Source organism: Phodopus roborovskii, unplaced genomic scaffold, assembly GCF_943737965.1.
Source record: "Phodopus roborovskii unplaced genomic scaffold, PHOROB, whole genome shotgun sequence".
Lineage (NCBI taxonomy): Eukaryota > Metazoa > Chordata > Mammalia > Rodentia > Cricetidae > Phodopus > Phodopus roborovskii.
The window spans coordinates 6,860,440-6,888,194 of NW_026126645.1; the positions used below are offsets into that span (position 1 = coordinate 6,860,440).

General features: G+C 54.3%; 1 protein-coding gene across 3 annotated transcripts; it reads left to right on the forward strand.

The window, feature by feature from the left end:
- The first annotated feature begins 6,419 nt into the window (after positions 1-6,419).
- Positions 6,420-27,131, forward strand: Atp13a2 (ATPase cation transporting 13A2). 3 transcript variants are annotated; one of them, XM_051173749.1, is made up of 29 exons: positions 6,420-6,607; positions 11,693-11,787; positions 11,890-12,072; positions 13,149-13,207; positions 13,290-13,404; positions 13,653-13,732; positions 14,673-14,750; positions 14,899-14,968; positions 15,618-15,752; positions 15,840-15,906; positions 15,986-16,114; positions 19,423-19,578; positions 20,598-20,708; positions 20,789-20,835; positions 20,915-21,103; positions 21,760-21,966; positions 22,335-22,430; positions 22,510-22,669; positions 22,773-22,893; positions 23,017-23,141; positions 23,738-23,898; positions 24,017-24,133; positions 24,218-24,297; positions 24,806-24,958; positions 25,046-25,142; positions 25,850-26,073; positions 26,158-26,309; positions 26,531-26,626; positions 26,714-27,131. In XM_051173749.1, the coding sequence occupies exons 1-29, from the start codon at positions 6,598-6,600 to the stop codon at positions 26,761-26,763; spliced, it is 3,363 nt and encodes a 1,120-aa protein (XP_051029706.1). In that variant the 5' UTR covers positions 6,420-6,597; the 3' UTR covers positions 26,764-27,131. The 3 variants fall into 3 exon arrangements, with proteins under 3 accessions (XP_051029706.1, XP_051029705.1, XP_051029704.1); XM_051173747.1 differs by having other exon boundaries at positions 6,421-6,607; positions 26,457-26,626; XM_051173748.1 differs by lacking the exon at positions 19,423-19,578 and having other exon boundaries at positions 26,457-26,626.
- Positions 27,132-27,755: the final 624 nt, after the last annotated feature.

Genomic DNA, 27,755 nt, shown 5'->3' on the forward strand with positions numbered 1-27,755 from the left:
GTGATGGTAAATCTACCCAGTATGTGTAGATGAGCACACGTGTGGCATTACCTTCCTCCCCAGCGTTTGCAGCCACTGAATGACAGACTGAGTTAACCATTCCCGTGTTAAAAGTTACAGGGCATCATTCTTTTTACTTAAGTTTCTGTACTAATCCCCAACAGATCACACTAGAAGTCAAAATGGAGTCACTTGTGTCAAAGTTCCACCAGATGTTTCTCTGACCTGACTAGGCCAGAGAGAAAGTGGTTCTTTTCCCAGACAGGCCAGTTGCAATTGACACAATCATTGGTAACCCTGACGGTAGTGACCAGGTCTCCAGGCAGCTACTTTCCATTGCTCTGTCTCCTGGTCCCACCTTATAAGAACAGTGACCCCGACTGACCCAGCAGAGGAGAGGCGTTCAACTCCAAAAGGAACTCCCACTTGGCCTGGTGGTGCAATTACTCTGTTTATGGAATGAAGTATCAGTTGGTTCTAGAATCTAAAAACTACCAGGCATGGCGGCCCGGGCCTGCAAGCCTTGTGTGTAGAAGGACGAGGCAGGAGGATCTTGAGGTCTAGGCTGGAGTGCAGCTCAGTGGTAGTACACTTGCCTGGCTTGTCCGGGCTCTGGGTCCCATCCTAACCCTGCAAAGGGAAAGCATACTCCAGGACTACAGTTTAAACTGACTGGAAACTCAGACCATCCCAGGAACAGGCTTTTTTATATCATGAGGCAGGTAGCTAGGAACATGTCTGACACCCAAGAAATGGCCTTAGAGCACTTCAGAGCTGGGTGTGAGACACACATCTGTGATCCTAGCCACTGGAAGCTGAGACTGGAGGATTCTGAGTTTTATGCTAGCCTGGGCAACGTAATTCTAGACCAGCCTGAACAGTCAGAGACCCTGCTTAAAAGAAGAAGAAAAGAAAGTGGTTATGGTGGCACACACTTGTAATCCCAGCACGTGGGGTACAGAATCAAGTTCCAGGCCACCCTGAGCTCCATGTGACCTTGTCTTAAAAAAAAAAAGGGGGGGGGGTTGCCTGGTGGGTGGTGGTGATACATGCCTTTGATCCCAGTACTCAGGAGACAGGCAGGCGAAGGTAGATCTCTGTGAGTTTGTGGCCTGTCTGGTCTATAAAGCAAGTTTCAGGACAGCCAGAGCTGTTACACAGAGAAACCCTGTCTAGAAAAACCACAACAAACAAAAAAGGCTTTGTGGTGGCATAATCTCAACTCTTGGGAACTGGAGGCTGGAGGATTGTGTGTTCAAGGTCAGCCTGAGCTGCACAACCAGATTCATCTCAAACTATCAAAGAGAAGGGCCCAAAAAGATGGCTTAGCAGTTGGCTGCTCTTGCAGAATGCTAGAGTTTGGTTCCCAGCACCTGCCATCGGGCCGCACACAACCTATTGTAACTCCAGCTCTAGGGGAATCTGGCTAATTTCTGACCTCAGGCACTGTGCATGCATGCCCACAGACAGACGGATGGACACACACTAAAAAATATACTAAAGAAAAGTCTCACTTGGCATGGTGGTGCATGCTCATAATCCCATGACTGGGGAGGCAAAAGCAGGAGGCTGTGGAGTGGGTTCCAGGCAGTTTAAGTTGCATACCCCTGGACCCTGTCTCAAACCGCATCTGCCACCACCATCGCCACCACAGCCACATCCACCACCACACTAGTACTACCACAGTGTCCGCTGCCACCGCCTCCACCACAGCCACATCCACCACAGCCTCCTCTACCAGCTCAAAGCCTTTACAACTGGTGAAATGTAACATTTCCCTCCAACCTGTGGCAAATTATGCAGCATTTACTCAAGTATCTTTACTTCTGAGCCACCTCAGCCTTGACATTCATACAGTCTACAGAGCTCATCCTTATGTACCACTTAGCTATTCATGAGAACAACCCACTTTACCTGCACGTCCAGATATCAGAAGCAAAGTCTGATTACCCATGAGCCTCGGGAATATGACCTAACCGCCTGACAGAGGTCCATTAGGTTTGAAATGATTTCTGTCCACAGACAGTGCAAGTGTTTATCCTGCTTCCTCTCAAGTGCTGGCCTTGGAGTGGCCTCATATTTCATGTGTCACTTGGGGTGCTAAATGTTAAGCCTATCCATGTCCAGAAGTCAGGGACTCAGATGCTGGCTGTACTGGCACTTGCTCTGTAGACCAGGGTGACCTCGAACACACAGATCTGCCTGCCTCTACCTCCAAAGTGCTGGGATTAAAAGTGTGCCACCACCACTGGGCTCTCTCTTGTAAAGACAGGCTCTAATGGTGCAGCTAGAGCTGACCTTGAACTAAGTAACCCTGGGCTGGTCTTGAACTCCTGTCTCAGCCCCAGGAGTATGCCCTTAAGTCTGGTTAACATTGTTGCTCTCCCTGACCCCCATTTTATAAGTACCTTGTTTGATTTTGTTTTTCAAGACAGGGTTTCTCTGTAGCCTTGGAGCCTATCCTGGAACTCACTCTATAGACCACGGAGCTCTGCCTATCTCTGCTTCCTAAGTGCTGGGACCAAGGTGTGCAATGCCACCACCACAACCACCATCACCATCACCCCTTGTTTGTTTTCCAAGACCAGGTTTCTCTGTGTAGCCCTGGGTGTCCTGGAACTCACTCTGTAGACCAGGCTGGCCTTGAACTCCCAGAGATCCCCCTGCCTCTGCCTCCTAAGCGCTGGAATCAAAGGTGTGTGCCACCACAGCCTGGCAAGACTTGTAATTAAACTAAGTCCCAAGCAGGATTTTGTCTTGTTTGTCCCTATGAAATTTACAAAGCAATAATACTATAGAAAGCGTCATGTTTCCTTGGGACTGGGCCACCCAGCTCGTCTCAGCTGATCTTTGGGCAATTGTTAACCATCTGTGCCTCTCTTTTTCTACCTGTAAAATGGAAATGGATGGTATTCAGAATGTGACTGGGGTCTAAGAGTAAACACCAAGCCATCTTGCTTTACAGTAGCACACTCACGCCATACTCAGTGTAGCTGACTGCTCTGAACTATCCACACTTTGAATGATGCACGGAACCCTGTGGACTCCAAGGCATTTGAACCCCTGCAGTCCATGATGAACAATCAGCCATATTTCTCATGGGATGGATCACCTCAGAGTTTGTCTCTGAGTTTTGTGTTTTGTTTTCTTTGAGATACTCATATCCCAAGCTGGCCTCAAACTCACATAGTTGAGAATGACCTGGAAGTCCTGGTCCTCTTGTCTATCACCACACCTTGTTTTCTGTAATGCTAAAGCTCAAACTGCCAGCTTATGTATGCTAAGCAAGCACTATGCCAACTGAGCTTCACCCCCAGCCTCGATTTTTTTTTTTTTTTTTTTTTTTTTTTTTGCTACAGGGTCTCACTATGTAGTCCAGGCTGGACTCAGTTCTCCCACCTCAGCCTCCTGATGCTAGAATTACCAGGCATGAGGCACCATGGCCTGCCTTCAGTTTCCATCTTTGTTTGCAAAGCTAAGAATGCCCTCCTTGCTCCCCGTTCTCTGGCTCCTGAGGGCCCTAGGGACTCCTTTGTTCAGAATCTCTCCAAATCCTCTCTAAGACCAGCTACAAAAATGTCACTTTGCTGGGTGTTTACACAGCCATCTGCTCTCTTCAGGGATGTCATAGTTGAGAAAACAACCCTTTGTTGCAAAAAAAAAAAAAAAAAAATCCATCAAGACTAAAGAAATTGGGAAGTGAGGCTGTGCTCTGGGGTAAATGGGTCAGTGCTGATGGTTTCTCAGACTTGCGCAAAGTGAGCCAGGCATGGGACATCCCCCGTGAGGGCCCCTGAGGAACGGTCAGCCGCCCCAGATGGAGGCTGTTGAATCAAGCCTGGCCCATGGGACTGAAAATTTAGCTGTGGTTATCTGAGGGGGGAGAGCCCTGCCCACAGGTCACTGGTGAGGCCACACGGGTAGAGTCACTTCCCCACTTCCCAGGTGAGTGGGAACTGCCACATCCTCTGTGTTTTAGAAGAATGCATTCACTGGCACCTATCCCATCAAAGAGAAGGCTAAGCTGCCACCAGCTTGGCTTCCCAGAGAGCTTGGGATAGAGCCTGTGTAATGTCAAATGTTTCTCATGGTATGTGACAGGCAACCTGCAAAGGCAGTCCTGTCCCCACAACCCCTGAACCTTCAAAGCTTCTAACCCAGCTGGAGGATCTCATGAATGTATCTGGGCTCTGAGGAGAGGCTGGGAGAGGGAAAACGACTTTTATCCCAGCACTTGGGAAGACAAGGGCAGACAGATCTCTAGCGGCCCAAGGCCAGCCAAGACTATATAGCTAGCCCCTGTCTCAATAAATAAATCAAGAAATGTTCACACAGCTAGACAGCAATTGATGCACCAGATCTTTCTCTGGCCCCAGGCCAGCCACTTCATCACACAACCTCTCTGCAAGGGCATCTGTGCCAGCTAGGTCCAAACCTAAACCAGCACCACCACCCAGGCTACCAGGTTCCCTGGAAGTGAGGGTGGGGTGGGGGACACAGACTCTGAAAGATCACACAGCTGGTCCCTACTGGCAGTGCCATCTGCTAAAAAAGTCTCACCTGACCTAGTGAAGCCAGTCCTGGGCCCCACATGGCCAATAGGAATGCCCCCCAACCTGCTCCACCAGCCACCTGCCCCAGCTCAGTATGGCTCTACTGTCCCCCAGCTGCTCAAGCCCTACCTCTGAGCATGTCTGAGTCTCACATTTCCACACCCACATATCTGGCTAACGTGCTGCCCACACAGCCAATGTTCACTGCTATAGCTCCCTACTATCCCCACAAAGGGACCCACCCCCAATATAGTTCTGCACTCTTCTAGCACTTTCTGCAGTTAGTTGTTTTGCTTGGCTGCCCTTGGTTTGGTTTCCAGTAGTCCTCACTGGACAGGACCTACTCCAGCTCCTGGAGCTCTCCGTGGCTTTCCATGAGCTCACTGGGACAAGTGGCTGATGCTGTAGGACTATTCTGGCCCCGGCCTACCCCAGGTCTCTAGCTCTGTAACTCTTGTTCCAAGGTCATTGACCGCAGGGCCAGGGGACACCTTAGCTGTGTCTGTCACCTTGGAACAGTTGGTGAATGCTGTAGACAAGTCTCCTAGGCTTTTCAGGGTCTTTATTTGTCCCACCTGTGCAGGGGTGCGTGCAGGTCATGCTTCCAGGCTTCTGGGCTGGGCCCTATAATCTCTTTGGCCTTCCTACGGCCTGCTACACATCATCATAGCCAGCCTATGTGCGGCACCTTTATGACCATACCAGAGCACTACAGTCTAGGTATGTCTGTCCTTTCCTGACGTTTGTCCCATAAAGCTCTGTCCAAAGGGATTCAGATGAGTGTTCTCAGGCAGTACTTTCAACAAGCAAGCATTGCTACTATTTGTCATTTTACAGGTCAGAACAAAAGAGCTCCAAGCCCAATAAGATGGCTCAGGGGTAAAGGTGTTTGCTGCCAAGCTGGAGGACTTGAGGTCAATCCCCAAGACTTCTGGACAGAAGAAATCTTCACACTGGAACTGTGGCACAAACATGCCTCCCAGTCCCCCTCTTCCCCCACCACACACACATACAAAGTACACACTAATACATGTTTTGTTTTTAAAAAAAGAAATAGAACCCCAGGGAGGTTAACTGGTAAATCCAGTCACACAGCCTGGAAGAGATGGAGGCAAGCTTGAGTCTGCATGTGTAAGGCTTAACTAACTGCTGTGGCGTGCACCTGGGGCTGTGTGTTTGTGGACGGCTTCTCCTCTGTCTGCTCTTTCTGCTCGTTCCTTTTCCATTCATCTGCTTTGTTTCCGGGTCTGTTTCACCTTTTTCTCCCAGCATACCCCTCTGCCATCTGCCTGCCTGTCTGTCTATTCTGTTTCCCAGAATATCGGGTTTCTGTGCATTTGTTCTGAGTACTGTCCCACCTGCGTCTCCCATACTGCCTGCCTGCCTGTCTGTATGTCTGTCTGCCTGCCTATTTATTGTTCTATCTAGGGGTTGTCCCACCTGGGTGCCCCAGCGTCCCCCTCTGCCTGCCGGTCTGTCATCTCTCTGCCTCTGCGTCTGTTGTCTGGCTGTCTGCCTGCCTGCCCGTCTCCCAGCCTGTCCGATTTCTCTCTATTTGTTATGTCTAGGGGCTGTCCCACCTGTGTCTCCCAGGGTCACCCCCCCAACCCCCAAACCCTGTTTGCCTGTGTGTGTGCCTGCCTGTCTCCCATCCTGTCCATTTCTGTCCATCTGTTATGTTTGGAGACTGTGACCCCCGCCTTTCCCACTTCTCCCCCATGCTCTCTGCCACACTGCTCCTGCCTCCACCCACGCTGTCCCCAGCGTCAGGATGCCAGGCCAGCTCCGGGAAGAGGCCAGCCTGGGAACTACAAATCCCGGCAGCCCGCGCGGGTGTGGCGGACGTAGGCGCCGTGGAGGGGCGGGGCTTGACGGCCGCAGACTGACTGCGGCACCGTTCGAGTCTCCGTCGCGTCGTGCAGGTGCTGTCCAGCCCGTTCCCTCGCAGCCCGCTGCAGCAGGCGACCCCGACCGTGCCCCGGGCCTCGCACGCCGAGCCCAGGCCGCGGGCCGCAGCGGCCGGCGATGAGCGCAAGGAGCCGAAATGAGCGCAGGTGAGCGGCGGCCCGACCCTCCCATCGGGACTGGTCCCCAGTCCCCAAGAAAGCCAGATTTAGGATGCCGTTGCGCACACTCTGGACCAAAGGGTCCCTGGGACCAGGGGGCCCGGCCTCCTCAACCCCTCTGAATGCATTCGACCCTGAGTGACAGGTCCAGGTTAGGGACGCAGTGCACCGCCCCGGGGCCTCTGAGCAATCACCCATGTGTGCTGCATGAATACATTAGGGAAGCCTGGATGGGCCTGGATGGGAGACCTGAGGAACACATGCAATACTGACCTCCAACCTTAGGCCCCCAGAGAAAGCTTGCCAGTGGCCAGGTCCAAGGACCACACCCTGCATGGCCCTCATGGCAGGCTGAGTGTCTTAGACTGGAGCTGAAATGCCACCTGATGTAGTTAAAGCTTCTAGACCTCTGCTACCGGCTAGGTGCTAGCTAGCGTGCCCAGCTCCCAGTCTTTTTCTCCCAGCATGTCTCTGGCCCAGTCCAGAGTCCCCATCCTACAGTGCCACAGGTGAGGGAGGGGAAAGAATGGGAAGGGAAGCTTGTGGTTAGAACGCCTGCCCATCGTGCACCAGACCCCCAGTCTGCACCTGAGGAAAGTCTCTGGATTCTAGAGTACAATCAAAGACCTCCCAGGTGCACACCCTCCCAGCCTGATGGAGGCCCTGCACTCCTAGCCATGGGAGAGTCACCAGAAGTAGATGCTGGTGCCCTGGGTCACTGGCAGATCTGCAACAGGAAGCTGAGTCTTCCGCAGGAAATAAGAGGTTCCCAAATGGCTTTGACTCCGGCCCTCTGCCCTACAGTGCTGGTGTGGCTGCCCCTGAGCTGTGAACTCGCCCCAAACCCTGTCTGTGTCTGGCATTCCTGGCTGTGTGGCTTTGTGTATGCTGTCCATCTCTCTTGGCCTGCCTTTTCTAGGGCTGTGTGTTTATGATGCTGGCTATCAAACCAAGGCCTTGTGCTCTCCTCTTGAGCTATATTGCAATCTTTACCTCTTATTTTATTTATTTTTAATTTTTAAAAATTTATTTTAAAAACTTTAATAGTGTAGGAGGGTGGTTACAGGTTGTGAGATCCCTGATGTGGGGTGCTGAGGCGCAAACTCAGTCCCTCTGGAAGAGCAGACTGCACTCTTAACTGGAGCCATTTAATTTCTCCAGCCTCGTTGTCTTATTTTTTGAGATCATGGTCTCATGCAGCCCAGACTGGCCTTAAGTGCAATGTGAAGTTGAGGATGACCTTGAACTCCTGATCTTCTGCCTCCATCTCTCCAGTGCTGCGATTACACTCAGGGGCCACTAAACCCAGCTCTCATTTTAAACATTTCATTATCATTTTATGTGTATGTTCACCCACATGTGCCACCATAGATTCCGGGCGTGGGATTCAGGTCATGGGCTTGTGTAGCCAGTGCTTCTACCTGCAGAGCCATCGCTGCCACCACCCCTCCCCCATTTTAAATGAGACTCCTAATCACAGCTGGCTGTGAGGGTGAATTAAAGGCCATGTTCGTTCCAGCTTCCCCATTGAGGTCATACGATTCTGGGCTTGAATCTTTTTTTTTTTTTTTTCTGGTTTTCTGAGACAGGGTTTCTCTGTGGCTTTGGAGGCTGTCCTGGAACTAGCTGTTGTAGACCAAGCTGGTCTCTAACTCACAGAGATCCACCTGCCTCTGCCTCCGGAGTGCTGGGATTAAAGACGTGTGCCACCAATGCCCAGCCTGGGCTTAAATCTTAAAGCTCTGTTCCTCAGTTTCCCCATGTTTGAGGGGAACATTACGGCAGCCCCTCCCTCAGAGGACTGAGGTGAAGTACAGGGTTGCCACTGCTGCCAGAATGCCCTCAGGCCACCTTGGCTAACTGGGAGAGTAGGGACAGCTCACAGAGCCCACAGCCTATGCAAGCCAGCTTGGGGCTGCCTGACTGCTGAACTCTGGAACACCTTCCCTCAGCAGGTGAGCTGTGCCTAAGCCTAGCCAAGTGCTTGGAAGATATCCTGTGTTCTTGCCAGACAGTGCACTGGGCGTGGCCCTTTTGGGCATTCTGGGGGTTTCCTCAGATGTGACTTCCTCCTTTGGCAAGCTGCTTTCCCTCCTTCCCGGGCTGCCTTTCAGCATCCTTGTGAAATCACAGGTGTCCAGATTAGATCCTGGGGCTGATGGAAGGGCTCTTTAAGAAGAGGCTAGAGACATGGAGGAGTAGGGGGGAGGCACAAGGGGACTGACCCATAGTCTCCCTGCCCTGCGGTGTGTGGGTGTGGGTCCATTCACTCATTCATTCATTCACTCACTCAGTACTGGCTGCAGAAGCAGCAGGTGCTGTGAGTAGCCCGGAAGCCAAAGAGGGAGGGTGTCCATGAGGACAGTAGGACTTAGAGGAGGACAGGCCCATCTCCAGTCTCCTGGACAAGCCCTTGGCACAGTGGCTGTGGGAAGCTCAGACTTCATTGAGAACCACGTCAGAGGCCATCCCTCAGTACCCGATAGGTGGATTTGGGTCAGATGATCCATTCGGTGTTGGCACTGTGACTTCTTTATCAGTCTGAGCCCCATCCAGCTGGTGCCCCAAGGGCCTCAAGCCATAGGAAGGAGCTGACCTTCAGGCCTGGAGGCCAGGTTTCTTTCTGGCTTGGTGATTGAGAAAGGAGAGGCCAGCCTGGGAAGTGGGTCAAAGGAGTGCCCACGCCCCAGTGGGAAGCTACCAGCCTCAAAGACTCCAGACACCCTCTGGCTGAAGCTCACCCCTCCCTCCCTCCCTCCCTTCTTCCTTCCCCCTCTCCCTCCCTCTCTTCTCTCTCTCCCTCCCCCTCTCTCCTCCCCTCTCCCCTCCCCCTCTCTCCCTCCCCCTTCCTCCTTCTGTAGCCAGCTGCACAATCCATCACTGCACACACTGTCACCTTAGAAATTAGAAATGGAAGCCCAGAGAGGCTGGGTCACCTACTTTATGAATCATAACTTGGCAGAGAATGTTGTTGATGATGGAGACATTAAATATGGCTCTTGGTAGGGTACCTCCCCACACCTGTTTCCCAGCCATAGAATAGAGATAAAAGTGTGCCTATTTGATAAGTTTGTGTGGAGGAATAGCAAGGTGACTCTATAGCCTTGATAAGGTGTTGTTTCCCAGCCACTGGAGGGTGAGTGAGTCCCCAGCCCTGGCATTGGAGGCAGACGAAGGGATCTAGCTGGTAGCTGCTGTAGCCAAGGACCTGAGAACCTCCTACTGAACTCCCCATCCTGAGGTCAGGTCCCCTCTGTGAGAGCCAGGCCTGCTCCTTAGGGCCAGGGAACGGAAATGATGCTCTTCCCTGCTGGCCCTGCCTTTATGCCAGGGTCTGTCTGTCCATCTGTCCCTTCCGGAGGCCAGTCCCTTCCTAGAGCACACCGAAGTCATCAGTCATTTGTTTTGGGAGAGGGCCCACCGTTGAGCCTCAGGATCAGCTGTTTTCTGGATCCTCAATTTAAAGAGGCCTCAGGTGGTGCAGTGCACGTCGGTTCCTGGCTTTTCCGTCTGGTGTGAAAGCTCAGGCTCGGGCCTCCTGGCCCCGTGGGCCTTTGTATCCTAACCCCATTTCCTTATGTACCTGAGTGGGCATCATCCTAGGAGGATTAAGAATGGCTATGGCACGTGGGAAGTGAACTCTTCCTTCAGACCTGGTTGCCTCACCCGGATTTGTCTTTGTACAGGACCAATAAATCCATTGTTTAATTACAAAAACAAACCTGGTATGAGACTAGCCTGCCTGGGCATGCCTCCTGGAGCTCCCAGATCCTTGCTGTGTGATCTTGGGCGAGGTACTTAAACTCTCGCATTTTTAAAATGCAGAGAGGAGGCTGGGAAGATGGCTCAGTGGGTAAAATGCTTGCTATGTAAGTATGAGGATCGGAGTTTGAACCCCCACACCAGCATAAAAGCTGGGCACAGTCACACATCTGGAATTCCAGTGCTGTGGAGATACAGACAGGAGAGTCCTAGACTAATTGGTGAGCTCTAGGTTCAGGGAGAGAGCTTGTCTCAAAGTAAGAGAGAAAATAATAGAGTAAGATTCTCAGCATCTACTACTGGAGCATGCGGGGTGTGTGTGTGTGTGTGTGTGTGTATGAGAGAGAGAAAGAACCTTGTCTGAAATGAAATAAGAGGGAGAATATTTAATAGAGTAAGATTCTGAAGCGTGTGTGTGTGTGTGTGTGTGTGAGTGAGAGAGAGAGAGAGAGAGAGAGAATACACCTGAGCATGTACGTGCACACACAAGACACACCTACACACAAATAATGAAAAAATGAGATGGAGCTATGCCTGGCAGAATTGTTATGATAGCCATATAAGGAGGGCTGGGAACAGAGGCCTCCTACACGTAATTAGCCACCAGGCCTCAAGCACGGGAGGCCTGCCGTCTGCCTCTGAACCACAGACGCAGCCTGACAGGTCAGCGTTCTTTAGTGGTCTGAGAGAAACAGCAGAAGCCTCAGCCTTCAGAGGCTGAGCAGCTGAGAGACTAGGGAGGCTGTGGCTACAGCAGCTGTGAGAAGAAAAGTTGGGCTGGTTGGGTAGAAACATCTAGAAAACCCCTGCCCTGCTGGGACCACATCCCTGCAGGTGGCGGTGGGGATGGGGGGTTGCCACCCCTGCCAGAACCTGCTCCTGACTGCAGTCCACAAGCAGTGTGGATATTGACACTATTGGGGCTCTCGACTCTAGACCTGAGCTGGACACCGGGACTGAGTGAGAACAGCCCCAGCCCATGCCCGTAGGTGGCACAGTGGAAGGGGACGTGTGTGCACTGTAGAGCCTGTGCAAGCAGCAGGACACAGGTGGGCGGGGTAATGATATGCAGCTCTGGTCAGACACATGGGGGAGTGAGGCACTCCTAAGAAGCAATGGACCAGTCGTTCACAGGCCCAGAAGGCCTGGGTACAGAGTGACCAGGCTTGCCAGGCTTCAGAAGGAAGAGGCGGCCTGGGGGTGCGGCCTGGTGCTGGAGTGGCTCTCACCTAACACTTGTTCCAACCCCAGTGTTGAAAACCAGAAGAGAAGAGCCCTCCCTTCTGTGACCTTTTCCCTTTCTGTCCACAGACAGCAGCCCGCTCACGGGCAGCACGCCCCCCAGCTATGGGACCCTGATGACAGGGACATCAATAGATCCCCTCAGCTCCTCAGTTTCATCCGTGGTAGGTAGTGCTGGTGGATGGAGGGGCCTGCCCCCAGCATATTGGCTTCTGTTCCATCCCTGCCTGCCCCTGACCCATTGACCCTGTCACCTGCATCCACAGAGGCTCAGCGGCTACTGTGGCAGTCCATGGAGGGCCATCGGCTATCACGCCGCGGTCTGGATGCTGGCCGGGATCCCTTGGCTGCTATTCCGCTGGAAGCCCTTGTGGGGCGTGCGCCTGCGCCTGAGGCCATGCAGCCTGGCCCACGCCGAAACACTCGTTATAGAAATAAGAGACAAAGAGGTGAGTGGGACCACCCGGGGCTGAGAAAGGGTGGTGGGATGCTGAGCTGCTCAGTCCAACCACCACTGGCCCTTGGAGGGTGCTGGGCAGGCAGGAGGCAAGTCTCCATCTTCCTGTTTGGACCTCCGCACTCCAGTGTGGGCAGTGGACAGAGGCAGGCCAAGTGTGGCTCCCGGGCTCCCTTATAATCCTGTGGCTCTTTTTACCTTTAGAAAACACTTCGTTAGTTTCCATAATCAAACCCACAAAGATAAGCCCTTACCTAGAGCTGGAGATGGCTCTAAGTGGGAGCTCCAGTTAGGGTTTGCTGGGATAAACACCATGACCAAAAAGCAACTTGAGGAGGACAAGGTTTATCTCACCCCACATGAGGTCCATCATCAGAGGAAATCAGGGAAAACTCAAGGAGGGAGCCTGGAGCCAGGAGCTGAAGCAGAAGCCGTGGGGGAACCCGGCTTCCTGGCTTGCTCCCCATGGCTTGCTCAGCGCTCTTAAACCATACGGGCCCAGGATGGCCCTCCCTGCAGTGAGCTGGGCCCTCCCACGCAATCATTAATCCACAAATCAAGAAAAGTGTTCCACAGGCTTGCCCACAAGCCAATCTAATGGGGACATTTTCCCCAACTGAGGTTTCCACATCTCAAATGACCAAAAAAAAACTAACCAGAACAATGGATAAGGGCACTTGCTGCACAAACATGAGACCTGAGTTCAAATCTCCAGCCTCTGTTTAAAAGCCGGGTGTGGTTGCCCAAGTGCTTATAACCCTAGTGCCAGGGGTGAGGGAGCAAAAATAACAAGATCTCTGGGACTTGTCCCAGCCTACCTTCAGGCTCCAGGCTCCAGGCGTGACCTGTCTCAAGGCAGTGAAGCAAGGTGGTGTGCACACAGATGCACCGCCACACGCGTGCATATACACGGGGCTCGCATGCATGAAGACTACTGGACATAATGTGCTAAATGGAGGGCCCTGTGTCTTTGGCTTTCCACACGGCCGCCTGGCTATGGGACTGCTCTGGAAGGATTTGCGGGGGACGGGGCTTCCTCAACACTGAAGTTACACCTCTGTATTCCAGGGTAGCTCCAGACAGCTCTTCACAGTCCAGGTGCAGACCGAGGCTGTTGGCGAGGGCAGGTGAGATGGACGGTGTCCTGTCCCAGGGAGGGGAGGTTTGGGCAGCTCCTGGAGCTGCGGAGTAACTCCCAACCCTCCCCAGCCTGGAGCTGCCCCCACAGGCCCAGGCAGAGGAAGGCCGCAGTCAGACGGCTGTGGGAGTGCCAGCAGAGGACACATGGGAAGACACCGCGCAGCTCCACAGGCAGAAAGAGACAGTGAGTGGCCGGCTGGGCTCCACCTGGCCTTGCCCTTGACTGGGCATCTGGGTCACGCACTGTGCGGGAGGGCCTGGGCTCAGGGTTCTCTGTGTCCTTCTGGTTCTCTGACCCTAAAGGTCTGGGATGCTGTCAGACTTCCAAGTTTCTCTGTCTTGTGATGCTGTCCTTGTACTCCCCCCCCCCTCCTGCATGTGGATGCTCCTTGACCCAGGCTAACTCCCACTGGCCTCTCCTCTTCCACGCAGAAACAGGTGCTGCGCTATTACCTCCTCCAAGGCCAACGCTATGTCTGGTTGGAGACCCAGCAAGCCTTCTGCCAAGTCAGGTAGAGGCCCCAGGCATGCCACACCATCTCCGGCAGGTTGGGTTTGGGTACCAGGTCCTGACAGGGCTGGCCTAGCCTGGGGCACCCTCAGCTGCCCTGAAACTTTGGGCAGTCCAGCAAGCCCGTCTCGGCTGGGAGCTGCTTCCTGTAAATGGGGGTAAGGGCGGGTCTCATCTCATAGGGTGGTTGTGAAGGTGCATCTGCCAGGCACCACGCCCCAGACTCTGACTCCCCTGGTGAGATGGAGTTGAGCCCTTAGAAGCAAAGAGCTCCAGGTGAGGGTGAAGGAGTCCTTGGTCTAGAAGGTGACCCCGGACAGCCCTGGGGAAGTACCAGTGGAGGCTGCCAAACCTTGTTACCACCAAGAATGCCAGGGATACCCTTGTCAGGAATGACAGACATGAGCCTTCCGCTCCCAGCTGTGAAGGGTTGTGAGCTGTCCCTGGGAAGGTGGCTTCAGCCACACTTGTGTCTTTTTGCCCGTCACACACCCTGTGCTCACATAGCCAGGATAACCCTTGGATAAACACAGGTGTTTGCCTTTGCTGCAAGGTAGTGACAGGAACGAAATTGGCTGCCTTGCAGTGACATCATCTCAGCTACCCACAGCCCAAAGAGGTGGGTGTGTCTACTGCCCCCATTTTGCAGATAAGAAAACAGAGGCACAGAAAGATTAAGTGACTTGCTTAAGGTATCATCCATCGGTGTAAATAATGTTTTTGTCACTGACCAGAGTGTACCCATCCACATTGCTGTCCTTCCTTAGTGAGGTTGTTTGTGGCCTAGTCACAGGCGTGGGTAAGCTGAGTTCTCTCCTCAGGATTTAGTGTGACTGAGGGGGTCTGACAGCCCTGGAGCCCCAGGTTCTCAGCCTACAGAGGATGAGGTACAGAGCTCAGGCCCCATCACCCTAACCCTGTCCCCTCCCTACCCTCACCAGCCTGCTGGACTGTGGCCGCACCTGTGATGACATGCACTGCTCCCGTTCGGGCCTCGGCCTCCAGGACCAAGCTGTGAGGTGCATGCTGCCTTAGCCCCTGGGGCCCCGCCTGTCTCTCCTTCCCACACTCCTGTCTTCCAGTTGGACCTTCTCAGGCCTTGGTTTCCCCGGTGGAAAGTGGGGTCGTTGACATCCCGTGACAGCTCGGTGGCCTCCCTTCTTACAGGAAGGCCATTTATGGCCCCAATGTGATCACCATTCCTGTCAAGTCCTACCTGCAGCTACTGGCAGATGAGGTAAAGAATGCTGCTGTCCAGCTTATCATTATCCAAGTAGGGGTGAGTGACAGGCAGTCCCGGACTCTAGTCTACTCAGCCTGAGAGCCCAGGTTGAGGATGGGTACCCTGCAGAGAGCTGTGGCAGAGCCCGAGGCAGTCACAGCCTCGGCCAGGGCGCCAGCATTGGAACTGGTCCTGCTCCAGAGCCCAGTCCCACGGTGTCCTTTGCTCCCTGTCAGCACTGTGAATAAGGATAAGGTCTAGACAGTATGTCCTCTCAGGAGGAAGCCAGGCCTCAGGGGCTCGGCAGGACAGGGCACGGTCATGGTCACACATGACCAAAGGGACCACCACTACATGGAAATCAAGTCCTAGCCTTCTACAAACTGCAGCCTGGCACGCATGCTCTGGCATCTCAGTCTTTGCTTCTGGTGGTGCTCCGCCTTGTGGGATTGTCCTCACCATCGTGTGGCACTTAGAAAGTGTAGCAGGGGTCTGATGTGTCTGGGGACAAATGCCCGTGTCCTACTCAACTTCAGCTTGGGGGATGTTGGGTAGAAGGAGGCAGGAGTGGGCCTAGGCAGGAGACTGGCTTGGGTTTGCTTGGGCGGCCACCCAGCCGTCTCCGGGCTGCCCGGGGATGCAGTGTGTCTCCCACCTCCTCCAGGCGCTGAACCCCTACTACGGATTCCAAGCCTTCAGCATCGCGCTGTGGCTGGCCGACCACTACTACTGGTATGCCCTCTGCATCTTCCTCATCTCGGCCATCTCCATCTGCCTGGCTCTGTACAAGACCAGAAAGGTGAGAGTGAGTAGCCAGGCAGGACTGAGCAGGGTATCCCCAAGGGGCTGCCGCCCACTCAACTCTTCCCGTCCCTCTGTCCCACAGCAAAGCGTGACTCTAAGGGACATGGTCAAGCTGTCTGTGCGGGTGCAGGTGTGTCGGCCTGGAGGAGGTGAGGAGCAGGCAGGAGGGAGGCTGGGCATAGGGGGCAGCAGGGCAGCTGGCCCTCATTGGACCCCATCTGCCCACAGACGAGTGGGTGGACTCCAGCGAGCTGGTGCCTGGCGACTGCCTGGTGCTGCCCCAGGAGGGTGGGGTGATGCCATGCGATGCCGTTCTGGTGGCCGGCGAGTGTGTGGTCAACGAGAGCTCCTTGACAGGTGAGCCCGGCTGTTGCAGAATATTAATTAAAGGCGCGTTACTTTTGTTTATGCTCTAGAGCATTTGTTTAATGATGTAAAGCTGTGTTTGATTACATGAAATGCGCCTGTGGTCAGGAGCTGGGTCAGCAACTAGCTGACAGGAAGCTGTAGGGAGGAGCCAGGTGGAGAAGGGTTTTAAGGAAGAAGAGAGCAAGGAGAACGAGGAGGAGGACGTGAGGGACCAGCCGACTCAGCCAGCCCCAGAGTAGAAGGGAAAGGAGGGTACACCCAAGTAAGGAAGATAGAGCCCAAAGGGGAAAGGTAGATGGGATAATTTAAAGAAAAGCTGGTAAGAAACAAGCCAAGCTCAGGCCAGGTATACATAACTAAGAATAAGCCCCTGTGTATGATTTACTTGAGAGCTGAGTGGCAGACTTCTCTCAAAGAGTACAAAAAAGAGTAAAAAATAACAACACCCAACTTGCTCAAGGCCCAGAGCCCTTCTACATCCAGCCTCTGCCTCTCACCAGCAGCTTTAGTTGAAGTTTTCTTTTTCCTTCAAGCAACAATCCTGGCTTCAGCAACTTGCCAGCCATACGCCTTTAAACACTCGGTGCCTCGGTTTCCCCACCTGTAAAAAACGTGGTTGCCAGTCGCTCTGGGATCCGGTGTGCATGAATTTCTACGTCAGCATCTGCTAGGTGGCTTAGACTCTAAACCATGCAGGGGGACTTGGTGCGTGAGCCAGGGCTCCCGCTTGTACCCACGTCTCTCCCACATGTGCGTACGGTCCCTGCAGCTCTTTTCAGCCGTGTGCGCGGGCTCATGACCCCGTGTGCCCCGGATGCTTATCCACGTACATGGAGCACTCCACACGTGGTGTAGGAAGTGGATGGTGACTGATGGACCCCCAAGTCTCCACCTAGTACACACGGTGCTGCCAAAAGCATCCTTGCCTCAGTGTTGATGAGATTCATGCAAGAGCCTGCCTGTCACAGGGGCTCACACCTGTGACGCCAACACTCAGGAGGATGACTGGGTCCAAGTCAGCCTGAGTTAAAACTGTGATGACAGTGGATGGTTGCTTCCAAGAAAAGTTCTGGCCTGAGGTTTTTCATTGTTGTTGTTTCTGTGTTTGTGGTGTGTGGCGCTAGCTTTTGAGTCCAGGACCTTACTCTTAATCTTGGTTACATTTTTGTTTCTGTGTTTTTGTTTTGTTGTTTCCAGACAGGGTTTCTCTGTAGTCCTGGCTTCCTTAGAACTTGCTCTGTAGATCAGGCTGGCCTTGAACTCAGAGATCTGCCTGCCTCTGCCTCCCGAGTGCTGGGATAATAGGCATGTGCCACTTCACCTGAGTCCTTTAGTTACTTACTGTGACAGAACACCATGACCAAGCCAACTTGTAAAAAAAAGTGTTCAGTTGAGCTTATGGTTCCAAAGGGTTTGAATCCGTGATGATGAGCAAAGGCATGACAGCAGGAACAGATGACTGCTCATGTTCTTTTTCCTAAGATTTCTTATTCTGTGTACAATGTTCCTCCTGCACGTATGCCTACCGGCCAGAAGAGGGCAGCACATCTCATTACAGATGGTTGTCAGCCACCATGTGGTTGCTGGGAATTGAACTCAGGACCTCTGGAAGAGCAGCCAGTGCTCTTAATCTCTGAGCCTTCTCTCCATCCTGAGAGCTCACATCTTGATCACAAGTAGGGGGCAGAGAGAGAGAGAGAGAGAGAGAGAGAGAGAGAGAGAGAGAGAGAGCAAGCACATTAGGAATGACTAGAGGCTTTTGAAGCCTCAAAGCGCACCTCCAATGACATACCTCCTCTAACAAGGCCACACCTCTTAGTCCTTGCCAAATAGTTCCACTAACTGGAGACCAAGTATTCAAGCATGAGGCTATGGGGTCATTCTCATTCAAACCAGCGTAACAGGTGAGGTCTGCCACTGAACCATTCCCCACGCCTTTATCTCCACTTTTTTTTTTTAAGTTAGAGTGTCGCCAAGTTGCCCAGACTGGCCATGAATTCACTCCGTAGTCCCAGCAGGCTTCGAACTTGTAATCCTCCTACCTCAGTCTCCTGAAAAGCTAGGATTACGGTGCTGCATCCCCCAGACCCAGCGCTAATGAAAGCAAACACAGTTGTAATCCCAGCACTCGGGACACAGAAGCAGGGACACCCCAAGTTAGAGTCCAGCCTGGGCTACACAGTGAGACTCACCTCAAAACAATGACAACTACAAAACCCTCAACAAAACAAACAAACCAAAAAGAAGAAAAGATGCGGGCGGTGGTGGCGCACGCCTTTGACCCCAGCACTGGGGAGGCAGAGGCAGGCGGATCTCTGGGATCCCGGGCCAGCTGGTCTATAGAGCTAGTTCTAAGGCAGCCAAGGCTGCACAAACCATGTCTCAAAACAAAGCAAAACAAACAAAAGGGGCAAAAGGACTAGGCACTGTGGCACACACTGGTAATCCCAGCGCGTGGGAAGTTGAAGTAAGGGGGAACGGAAGTCATTAACTACATAGTAAATTTGAAGCTAGCCTGGGCTGCATGAAAACCTGTATAAAGTCTGGCTGTCTGTGAACTATCCCATACCTGCCTCATCTTAGGGATGCAGGCATTGCCCAGGCTGCTCTGAGTCACCCTAGAATGCATGCACTAGATATCCACTATCCCTGTTTTCACAGGATCTCAATAATGGAGTCTCCTTTGCCAGGCAGCCTGCCCCAGGGCTTTGTAGGGGTGACGGACATCCCCATGCAAAGATCCTTATTAGTTAGCTGTGAACTGAGTGTGGTAGCACACATCTCTAATGCCAGTACTCAGAAAGCAGAAACAGGTGGATCTCTGTGAGTTCGAGGCAGCCTGGTCTATGTGGTGAGACCTTGTCTCAAATCAAAACAACACAAAAAGTAAGATGTGACCAATTGTGGTGGCTCTCGCTGGTAATTACCAGGACTCTAAAAGCTATGTCAAGAAATTCAGAAGTTTGAAGCCAGCCTCATTTCATAGCAAGGCCCATCTAAAATCCACAAAAATCCAACAGGAGAAGTGCTTGCTAAATCCTGGCCCTCAATATGTGTGCATACTGGCACTGGCTGGCCCAGCTCCCCATAGCAGGTTCCTGGTAACTGGCTGCCTCCCCTCAGGATTGCCTCACAGTCTCAAGTCCTCCGCCCTCACTGGCCTGCTTCCCTCTCGCTACCCACCCGGTTACAGAGTGTAGTGTGGCTTCAGAATGGTTATGGGCAGCTCTAAGCTCTGTTAGTGGGAAGGCGTACCCTGAAGGCCCCTAATGGACCTCATGCCATGTCCCCCCCAGGGGAAAGCATCCCAGTGCTGAAGACAGCCCTGCCAGAGGGGCCCAAGCCCTACTGCCCAGAGACCCACCGGCGGCACACACTCTTCTGCGGGACCCTCATTCTGCAGGCCCGGGCCTACCTGGGCCCCCGTGTCCTAGCAGTGGTGACCAGGACAGGTACCTATCTGGAGGCGGGGAGGAGGGCTGAGCTCAGCACATATAGGATCAGCGACACAGGACAGGGCAAGACCTGGAGCCCTGGGCCCCCACCACCTCTTCATTCCGACTAGTCCACCCAGTTGGGCCTTTATGTTCCATCTTTTTTTTTAAATGTGTGTGGGTGTTTTGCTGTATGTTTGTCTATGCATATGCATGCCTGGTGCCTGTAGAGGCCAGAAGAGGGCGTTGGATCCCTTGGAACTGGAGTTACAGATGGTTGGGAGCTGTCATGTGGGTGCTGGGAAATGAACTTGGGTCCTTTGGAAGATCAGCCAGTGCTCTTAAGCACTGAGCCATCTCTCTAGCCCTCAGTCCTTATCCCAACAAAAATTGGGGCAGACTGTAAGCAAGCTCTGCAGTGTTTGTAGGAGACGGCAGGTCCTCCTGTGGAGGGGCAGGAACTTCGTCCTCTGTGCTAGAAGTAAAACCACCCACTTGAGAGGCTGTCCACTAATTCCACTTTTAAAATCCCTATGGGGGACCCCATGGCCCACCTTTACTCCCAGCACTGGAATGGCAGAGTTAGGTGGACCTCTGTGAGTTTGAGACTACCCTGGACGACTAAGCTATTTCCAGGCCAGCAGGGGCTAAATAGTGAGACCCTGTCTAAGATAAAATCCTATGGAGTCTGTGAACTTAAAATCCCAGCTACTGGAGAGGTAGAGGCTGAAGGATCACAAGTTTCGGCCCAGCCTGGGCTTACTGAGACTGGCAGTCAGAAGTAAAAAAGATGGTTGCAGAAACATAGAAAGTACTCAGAGCACTCGCCTCATTGGATAAAGGTTCAATATCTGGAACCACAGAAAGAAAATTATAATTAAAAACAAAACTGTGGGGTTGGGCAAGCCTTGTGAGGTGTCATCTATGACCCCCAATCCGATGATGGCTTGCCGGTGAATGTCATCACCCGAGGATGCAGGTGGTGTGGGAGGGGCTTGCCCTAACCCTTTCTCTCTTCCTTGGTGTCCTGCCCCCAGGGTTCTGCACAGCCAAAGGGGGCTTGGTGAGCTCCATCCTGCACCCAAGGCCCATCAGTTTCAAGTTCTACAAACACAGCATGAAGTTTGTGGCTGCGCTCTCTGTCCTGGGTGAGTGGGCTGCGTCCCTCACTCTGCTGACAACCTCAGCGTGGGTCCCGAGTCCCGCTTACCTCTTGCTGTCTCCCCAGCTCTGCTTGGCACAGTCTACAGCATCTTTATCCTCTACCGAAGCCGGGTAAGCCAGAGGCTGGGTGGGGCCGCCAGCTTGCAGGGCCTGTATAGCCTAGCTCCTTGCTCACAGTGCCTCCTGTCAGGTGCCTGTGAACGAGATTGTGATCCGAGCTCTGGACTTGGTGACAGTGGTGGTACCACCTGCTCTGCCAGCCGCCATGACCGTGTGCACGCTCTATGCCCAGAGTCGGCTACGCACACAGGGCATCTTCTGCATCCATCCACTGCGCATCAACTTGGGGGGCAAGCTGCGACTCGTGTGCTTCGATAAGGTGGGGGCCTGGCTGGCAAGATTTGGGGGACTGGGCACTCCAGCAGACAGCCTTCTGGACCTAGACCCGATTCATACTTGGGGACATTCAGGGGCCACTCTCTACAACCATCTCCTACCCATTCCATCTCATTCCTGGCAGACAAAATACCTGAAATAACTTATTTGTTTAAGAACCATTTTCAGGCCTACTGTGCTGGGCAAGCACACAGCCCTAGAGTTCAGTAGGGTGAGCACAGGGACACTGTGGTGCCTGTGTCCTCAGCAAGAGAACACACCAGCACCGCAGTGTGGACATCAGAGGAGCCCAGAGCTACCTTGATGGGGCCCCAGTTTCTCCCGCTGAGCACTCCTGTGGTTAGGACAAGCAGACCAGGTGGGAAGGAACAAGCGTGTGTGGTTCTTTAAGGACACAGTAAACCTGGGACACGCTGAGTAATGGTGACCACAGGGAAGGACCAGGTGGGCAGCAGGGGATGAGCAGGGATGTGAACTCGGGAGAGAGAAGATGGTCAGACTCAAATAGGGGTGTGGAGGTTGACTTCAGCAGGGACACAGGTCTGGGACAGGTCTCCTGTGGGACTTGCCTGGCCTGGGTGTGGGGACCAGCTCCGCAAGGCTTGACTCAACCTAGGACTCGGCACTGTCCCTCTGCAGACAGGCACCCTCACGGAGGACGGCTTGGACGTAATGGGGGTGGTGCCCCTAAAGGGACGGATGTTGCTACCACTGGTCCCAGAGCCCCGCCACCTGCCCCTGGGGCCCCTTCTCCGAGCACTGGCCACATGCCATGCCCTCAGCCAGCTACGTGACACCCCAGTGGGCGACCCTATGGATCTCAAGATGGTGGAGTCTACAGGCTGGGTGAGGAAGCCAAGCAGGCCAGGCCCCTGCCTCAGGGCAGGCGGGCCTAAGGAATGCTATCTTGAGTGCTCCCCTATGACCTCTGTCACAGCTGTTGTCACTGTCAGTCATGGGCGCCTGTTCTGTCCTGGCCCCCACTGTGCCCACCTTTTCTCATTCACTACCCCCGTAGCCCTAGCATAAGCTTGAAATCTGCTTCCTGGAGATTTTCATAACGCAGCTTACCAGTGGGCCATCCAGAGTGTGGATGTGAGTGTGCACAGATCCAAAGTCCATGTTAACCTTTACCCGCTCCGGTCACGAAGTCTTCCGTGGGTCTCGCCCTGCTGCCCCTCTGTTCCCAACCTCCTTTGTTTGCCCCCGACCAGGTCCTGGAGGAGGGTCCAGCTGCAGACTCAGCCCCGGGGACCCAGGTCTTGGCGGTAATGAGACCCCCACCGAGGGGGCCCCAGCAACAGGGAATGGTAAGCTGTGGTGTGGCTGAGGCTTGGGGCCTCGGGAATGGGCCCACAGCCAGCCTCTCAGCTCTTCCCCCACCCACAGGAAGAGCCACCGGAACCAGTCAGCGTCCTCTGCCGTTTCCCATTCTCCTCTGCCCTGCAGCGTATGGGTGTGGTAGTGGCTTGGCCGGGGGCCCCCCAGCCTGAGGCCTATGTCAAAGGCTCCCCGGAGCTTGTGGCCAGTCTCTGCAGCCCTGAGACAGGTGAAGGGGACAAGTTGAGTCTGCTGTTGGGTGTGAGCATAGAGTGGGGTGGGTTCCAGCCTTTGACGCCCTCCATACCCTGATGACACTCCCTGTCCCACAGTACCTGGAGACTTTACCCAGGTGCTGCAGAGCTACACAGCTGCGGGCTACCGAGTCGTGGCCCTGGCTGGCAAGCCACTGCCCATTGGACCCAGCCTCGAGGTCGCGCAGCAGCTGACAAGGTGAACCCCATCCCCGGGGTGTGTGGAGGGAGGTGCTGAGCCCAGGCAAGTGCCCCATCTAGACACTGGGAGAGGGGCGCTGATTCCTGCCTGACCTCTGACCTGGGGCTGCTAACCCTCTAGGGACACCGTGGAGCAGGAGCTGAGTCTCCTGGGGCTGCTGGTCATGCGGAACCTGCTGAAGCCACAGACAACCCCAGTTATACAAATTCTGAGGAAGACGGGCATCCGCACCATTATGGTGACAGGTATTATAGTCCAGGGGACCCGTGAGGAGGATACAGCCTGGCCTGGCCTGGGCAAAAAGAAGGCTTCCCAGCATCCCTTGCTGCAGCATCTTTTCATAGTACCTATCACGTGTCATTGTCACCCATGTTTGGCAGATGAGGACAGATGTGTCCTTAGATGGGGTGTCAGCCTGGGGTACAGCCCAGCCCTTCACCTGCTGGATCACCCGGAGGTTACTACTCTGAGTTCCGGGTCCCTTCTCTGTGTGGGTAATGGTGTCAGGCTAAAAGGCTGTGACAACTTCATGAAGCAAGAGGAATTCCCACTGGAGTAAAAGGGCCTTGGCCAGCCATTTCTTTCTCACACCCCAGCCCTGCGCACATACACAAGCATGCATGTATTTCTCACACCCCAGTCATGCGGTAGCATGCAAAGTGTAGAGCTGGAGCCCAGCCCAATCGCTCCTCTGACTTACACTGAAAAACAGGTCTAGGGGATATGGCTAGACTGCCCAGCTCAGCCATGGTCAACAGACTTGTGGGTGGTCTACCTATAAGGACCAGGGTGACAAGGCCCCTGGACAGTGTTGGACTCTGACCCTGCCTCACATTCCTAGGGGACAACCTGCAGACAGCAGTCACTGTAGCCCGAGGCTGTGGCATGGTGGGCTCCCAGGAACACCTCGTTATTATCCATGCCACCCACCCTGAGCAGGGCCAGCCTGCCTCCCTTCAGTTCCTGTCACCGGAGTCCTCTGCAGTCATGAACGGGGCCAAGGTGAGGCAGGCCACCAACTCTGGCTGCTCTGTACCCAGAGACCCCATTCCGTGTCACCTGACCGGGCCCAGCTCTGCAGGGAGGAAAGTATTCCTAAGCTGAGTTTCCTGATCCCTAGGATGCTGTCCAGGCCACGGGCTATCCCTTGGAGCTGGAGCCCCAGTCCCGTCACCTGGCCCTCAGCGGGCCTACTTTTGCTGTCCTTCAGAAGCACTTCCCCAAGCTGCTGCCCAAGGTAGAGCTGCCCAGGGAGGGGCTCTGTGCAGCCCGCCTCTGCAGCCAGGCGATGCTTCATCTTCCTTCCCCTCTCACACCCCAGGTCCTGGTGCAGGCCACCGTCTTTGCACGCATGGCCCCAGAGCAGAAGACAGAGCTGGTGTGTGAGCTGCAGAAGCTTCAGTGAGTGCTACGCGGTGGGGTCGCCAAAGGGCCAGCAGGAATGAATGAGTATATCCATCTGTCCAGGCCCTGTCCCTGGGCATTAGCGACCCTTCACCTTCCAGAAGCACCCAGTAGCTGGGCATGCTGGCATGTGCTGTTATCCCAGCATTTGGGAAGCAGAGGCAGGAGGATTGCTGCTAACTCAAGTTTCAAATAAACCAGCGCTGATATAGCTTAGTGAGTTCCAGGCCAGCCAGGGGTATCCAGCAAGGCCCGGTTCCAATAATAAACAAATACATAGTAAATGACACCTAGGTTTGACTGGAAATGTGGTAGAGTGCCTACCTTGCATGTAAGGGACACTGGGATATGTCCCAAGCATGGTAAAAAGCAGAGGTACCCAAGCTGGCTCCTCTGTCATGCCAAAAATAATTACATCTATTTACCAAGCACCACCTGGTCATTAGGCTGGATTCTCCCTAGGATGTGGAGCTGTTTCACAAGCCATATCTACTCACTCTGTCAGGTACTGTGTGGGCATGTGCGGGGACGGAGCCAATGACTGTGGGGCCCTGAAGGCAGCAGACGTGGGCATCTCACTGTCCCAGGCAGAGGCTTCAGTGGTCTCTCCCTTCACCTCCAGCATGGCCAGTATTGAGTGTGTGCCCACTGTCATCAGGTAAGGCAGGCAGGGCTGGCGGGTGAAGGTGAGGCGGGGCCAGTCAGCAGCCCGAGCCCCTCCCTGATGTCTGTCTTTGCCTCCTAGGGAGGGCCGCTGTTCTCTGGACACTTCATTCAGCGTCTTCAAGTACATGGCCCTGTACAGCCTGACCCAGTTCATCTCAGTCCTGATTCTGTACACTGTGAGCATCAGCAGAGCCCCAGACCCAAGCCTGCACTCCACCAGTGTGTGTCCCCGCCCCCAGCAAGAAGTCAGGGCAGGGTGACTATTTGCCTGGCCTGGCTCAGGCAGTGAAGCTAACGTGGTTCAAAACCACTTGGATGTGGGTCCCTAGAAGTGGGGCTACTGGCGTGTGCTAATAGCTGTCTCAAACCCCTGAAACTCCTAGTCTACGGGAGAGAATAAGGGCAGAGCCCAGGCAAGAGTGACATGGAGCCAATGCCCTGCCCTGCCCTGCCCTGCCCTGCCCTGCCGTGCCGTGCCCTGCCCTGCCCTGCCCTGCCCTGCTCAGAGCATGTTTGCCTCCCCCCCCCCCCACACACACACTATAAAGGTACAATGGGGCAGAGACAGTGTGATGCCACAGGGCAGCCTCTGCTCCGTCAGGCTGGGGATTGGCTGTATGTAAAGCAACCTTCCACGGGAACTGCACACCCCAATGTGAGACTAGCGGGCAGCACAGCATGTCAGGTGTCAGCATCAAATGGGGCCATAGACCGTTGGGAGCCTCTTTTATCAAGCTTGAGGTCCACCAGTGTGTTAGCTAAAGATGCTGGGCGGACAGTGGGGCAGGGCGGATTCTTCTCCAGGTTTCATGAGGAAGGGGCCACCCTGGAGCTCTGCACCAACTAGCCCTCAGCTTCCCCTCTGCCCTCTTGCCTGCCACAGATCAACACCAACCTGGGAGATCTACAGTTCTTGGCCATAGACCTTGTCATCACCACCACCATCGCAGTGCTCATGAGCCGGACAGGCCCTGCACTGACGTTAGGGCGAGCACGGCCTCCGGGGGCACTGTTGAGCGTGCCTGTACTTGGCAGTTTGCTGTTACAGGTGGCCTTGGTGGCTGGCATCCAGCTGGGGGGCTACTTTCTGGTCATAGCCCAGCCCTGGTAAGTAGCAGAATCCCTTGCACCAGCACTGCCCCCCCTCAGACACCCCCATTCTTAACCTGACCCCACCACTCTGGCCCCTAGGTTTGTGCCTCTGAACCGAACGGTGCCCGCACCTGACAACCTGCCCAACTACGAGAACACAGTGGTCTTCTCTTTATCTAGCTTCCAGTACCTCATCCTGGCTGCAGCCGTGTCTAAGGGAGCACCCTTCCGCCAGCCACTCTACACCAACGGTGCTGCCACGTGGTGGGGTGGGGGTGTTGGGCTGTGGGGTGGCAGCTGGAATGGAGAAGGGATCCCGAGTAGAGTGTGTGTGTGTGTGTGTGTGCGTGCGCATCCCAGGGCGCAGCGCCGTTGCTGACAGACTCCCCCACCCCCAGTGCCCTTCCTGGTGGCCCTGGCGCTCTTGGGCTCTGTCCTGGTGGGCCTCATCCTGGTCCCCGGCCTCCTGCAGGGCCCACTGGGACTGAGGAACATTACGGACAGCTCCTTCAAGTGGCTGCTGCTGGGCCTGGTCGCCTTCAACTTTGTGGGAGCCTTCATGCTGGAGGTAGGGCCCACACTGATGGGTGCTAGAGAGGATGTGGAGGATCCAGGGCCAGCTGTCCCTTCACACCGTTCCCTTGCCCCTCTGCAGAGCGTGCTGGACCAGTGCCTCCCAGCCTGCCTGCGGTGGTTCCGGCCTAAACGGGCCTCCAAGAAGCAATTCAAACGACTAGAACGGGAGCTTGCTGAACAGCCCTGGCCCACACTGCCCATCAGCTCGTTGAGGTAGCACAGGCCTGGAGACCATGCTGGACACTGGATCCCCCTGCCCCTGAACTGTAACTGGTCCCATCTCTAAAGACAGCACCCATCACCTCCCGCAGCTCTGAAGTTCGCTGTTGTCACATTCCTGCCCAGACACTGCCTAGCCCAGCCTTCCCTGAACTCGCCTGGGGAAGTCCTGATTGTCGTCCCCCACTTTAGACCATCCTGTGTAGAGATAGCAGCTACCAACTCCATCCAGAGCTGCTGTCAATGTAGCAAATAAAGTGATTTTCCTGCCTTGGCAACACTGGTCTTGGATCTGGGCAGTGTGGAGTGTCTCACTGTCTAATTCCATGCTCACCACCCTTCCTGGTCACACTGGACACCTCTCTCCGTGTATCCATTTCATCTGACATGCTTCTCAGTATAGGTGGGACACGTGCACACATACAGCTTAACTTCTTATTCATGCCATCTTGTGCCCTACAACTGCCAGGCCCAACCCCATTTTATAGGTGGTGATGGCTAAACTGAGGCTTGAGGTCACAACAGTGGCTGCACTGTGCTGGACCTCAGGTTCACTATTTCTAGCCCTCACACCCCAGCTGGGGCCTGGTAGAGCCTATGCCTGAGAGCCGTCTCACTGGGGGCTCTTCTCTGCCTGCCACTCCCACGTCCTAGGATGTGTTTGTGGTCTGGTTTCTCAGATAACACCAGGCTCTAAGCCCAGGTCTCCCAGCCAGAAGCACAAGCCCCATCCCCAGGGAAGGGCGGATGCATCTGACCTCACCCCAGCAGTGGGCTGCTGGCCAGGCTCTTCTGCTCCAGAGATTCAAGTTAACTTGGCTCCTCCTGGGCAGGGAGGACAGGAAAGAAGGGCTGATTCTTCTTCCTAGGCCGCCTCCAGCCAGCCTCGATACTGGAAGCCT

Bases quoted from the DNA above. Each gene is read 5' to 3' on its own strand.
- Atp13a2 (XM_051173747.1), top strand. The intron at 24,134-24,217 runs GTAGAGCTGCCC...CTCACACCCCAG, and splicing joins TCCCCAAGCTGCTGCCCAAG to GTCCTGGTGCAGGCCACCGT. The intron at 25,143-25,849 runs GTGAGCATCAGC...TGCCTGCCACAG, and splicing joins CAGTCCTGATTCTGTACACT to ATCAACACCAACCTGGGAGA.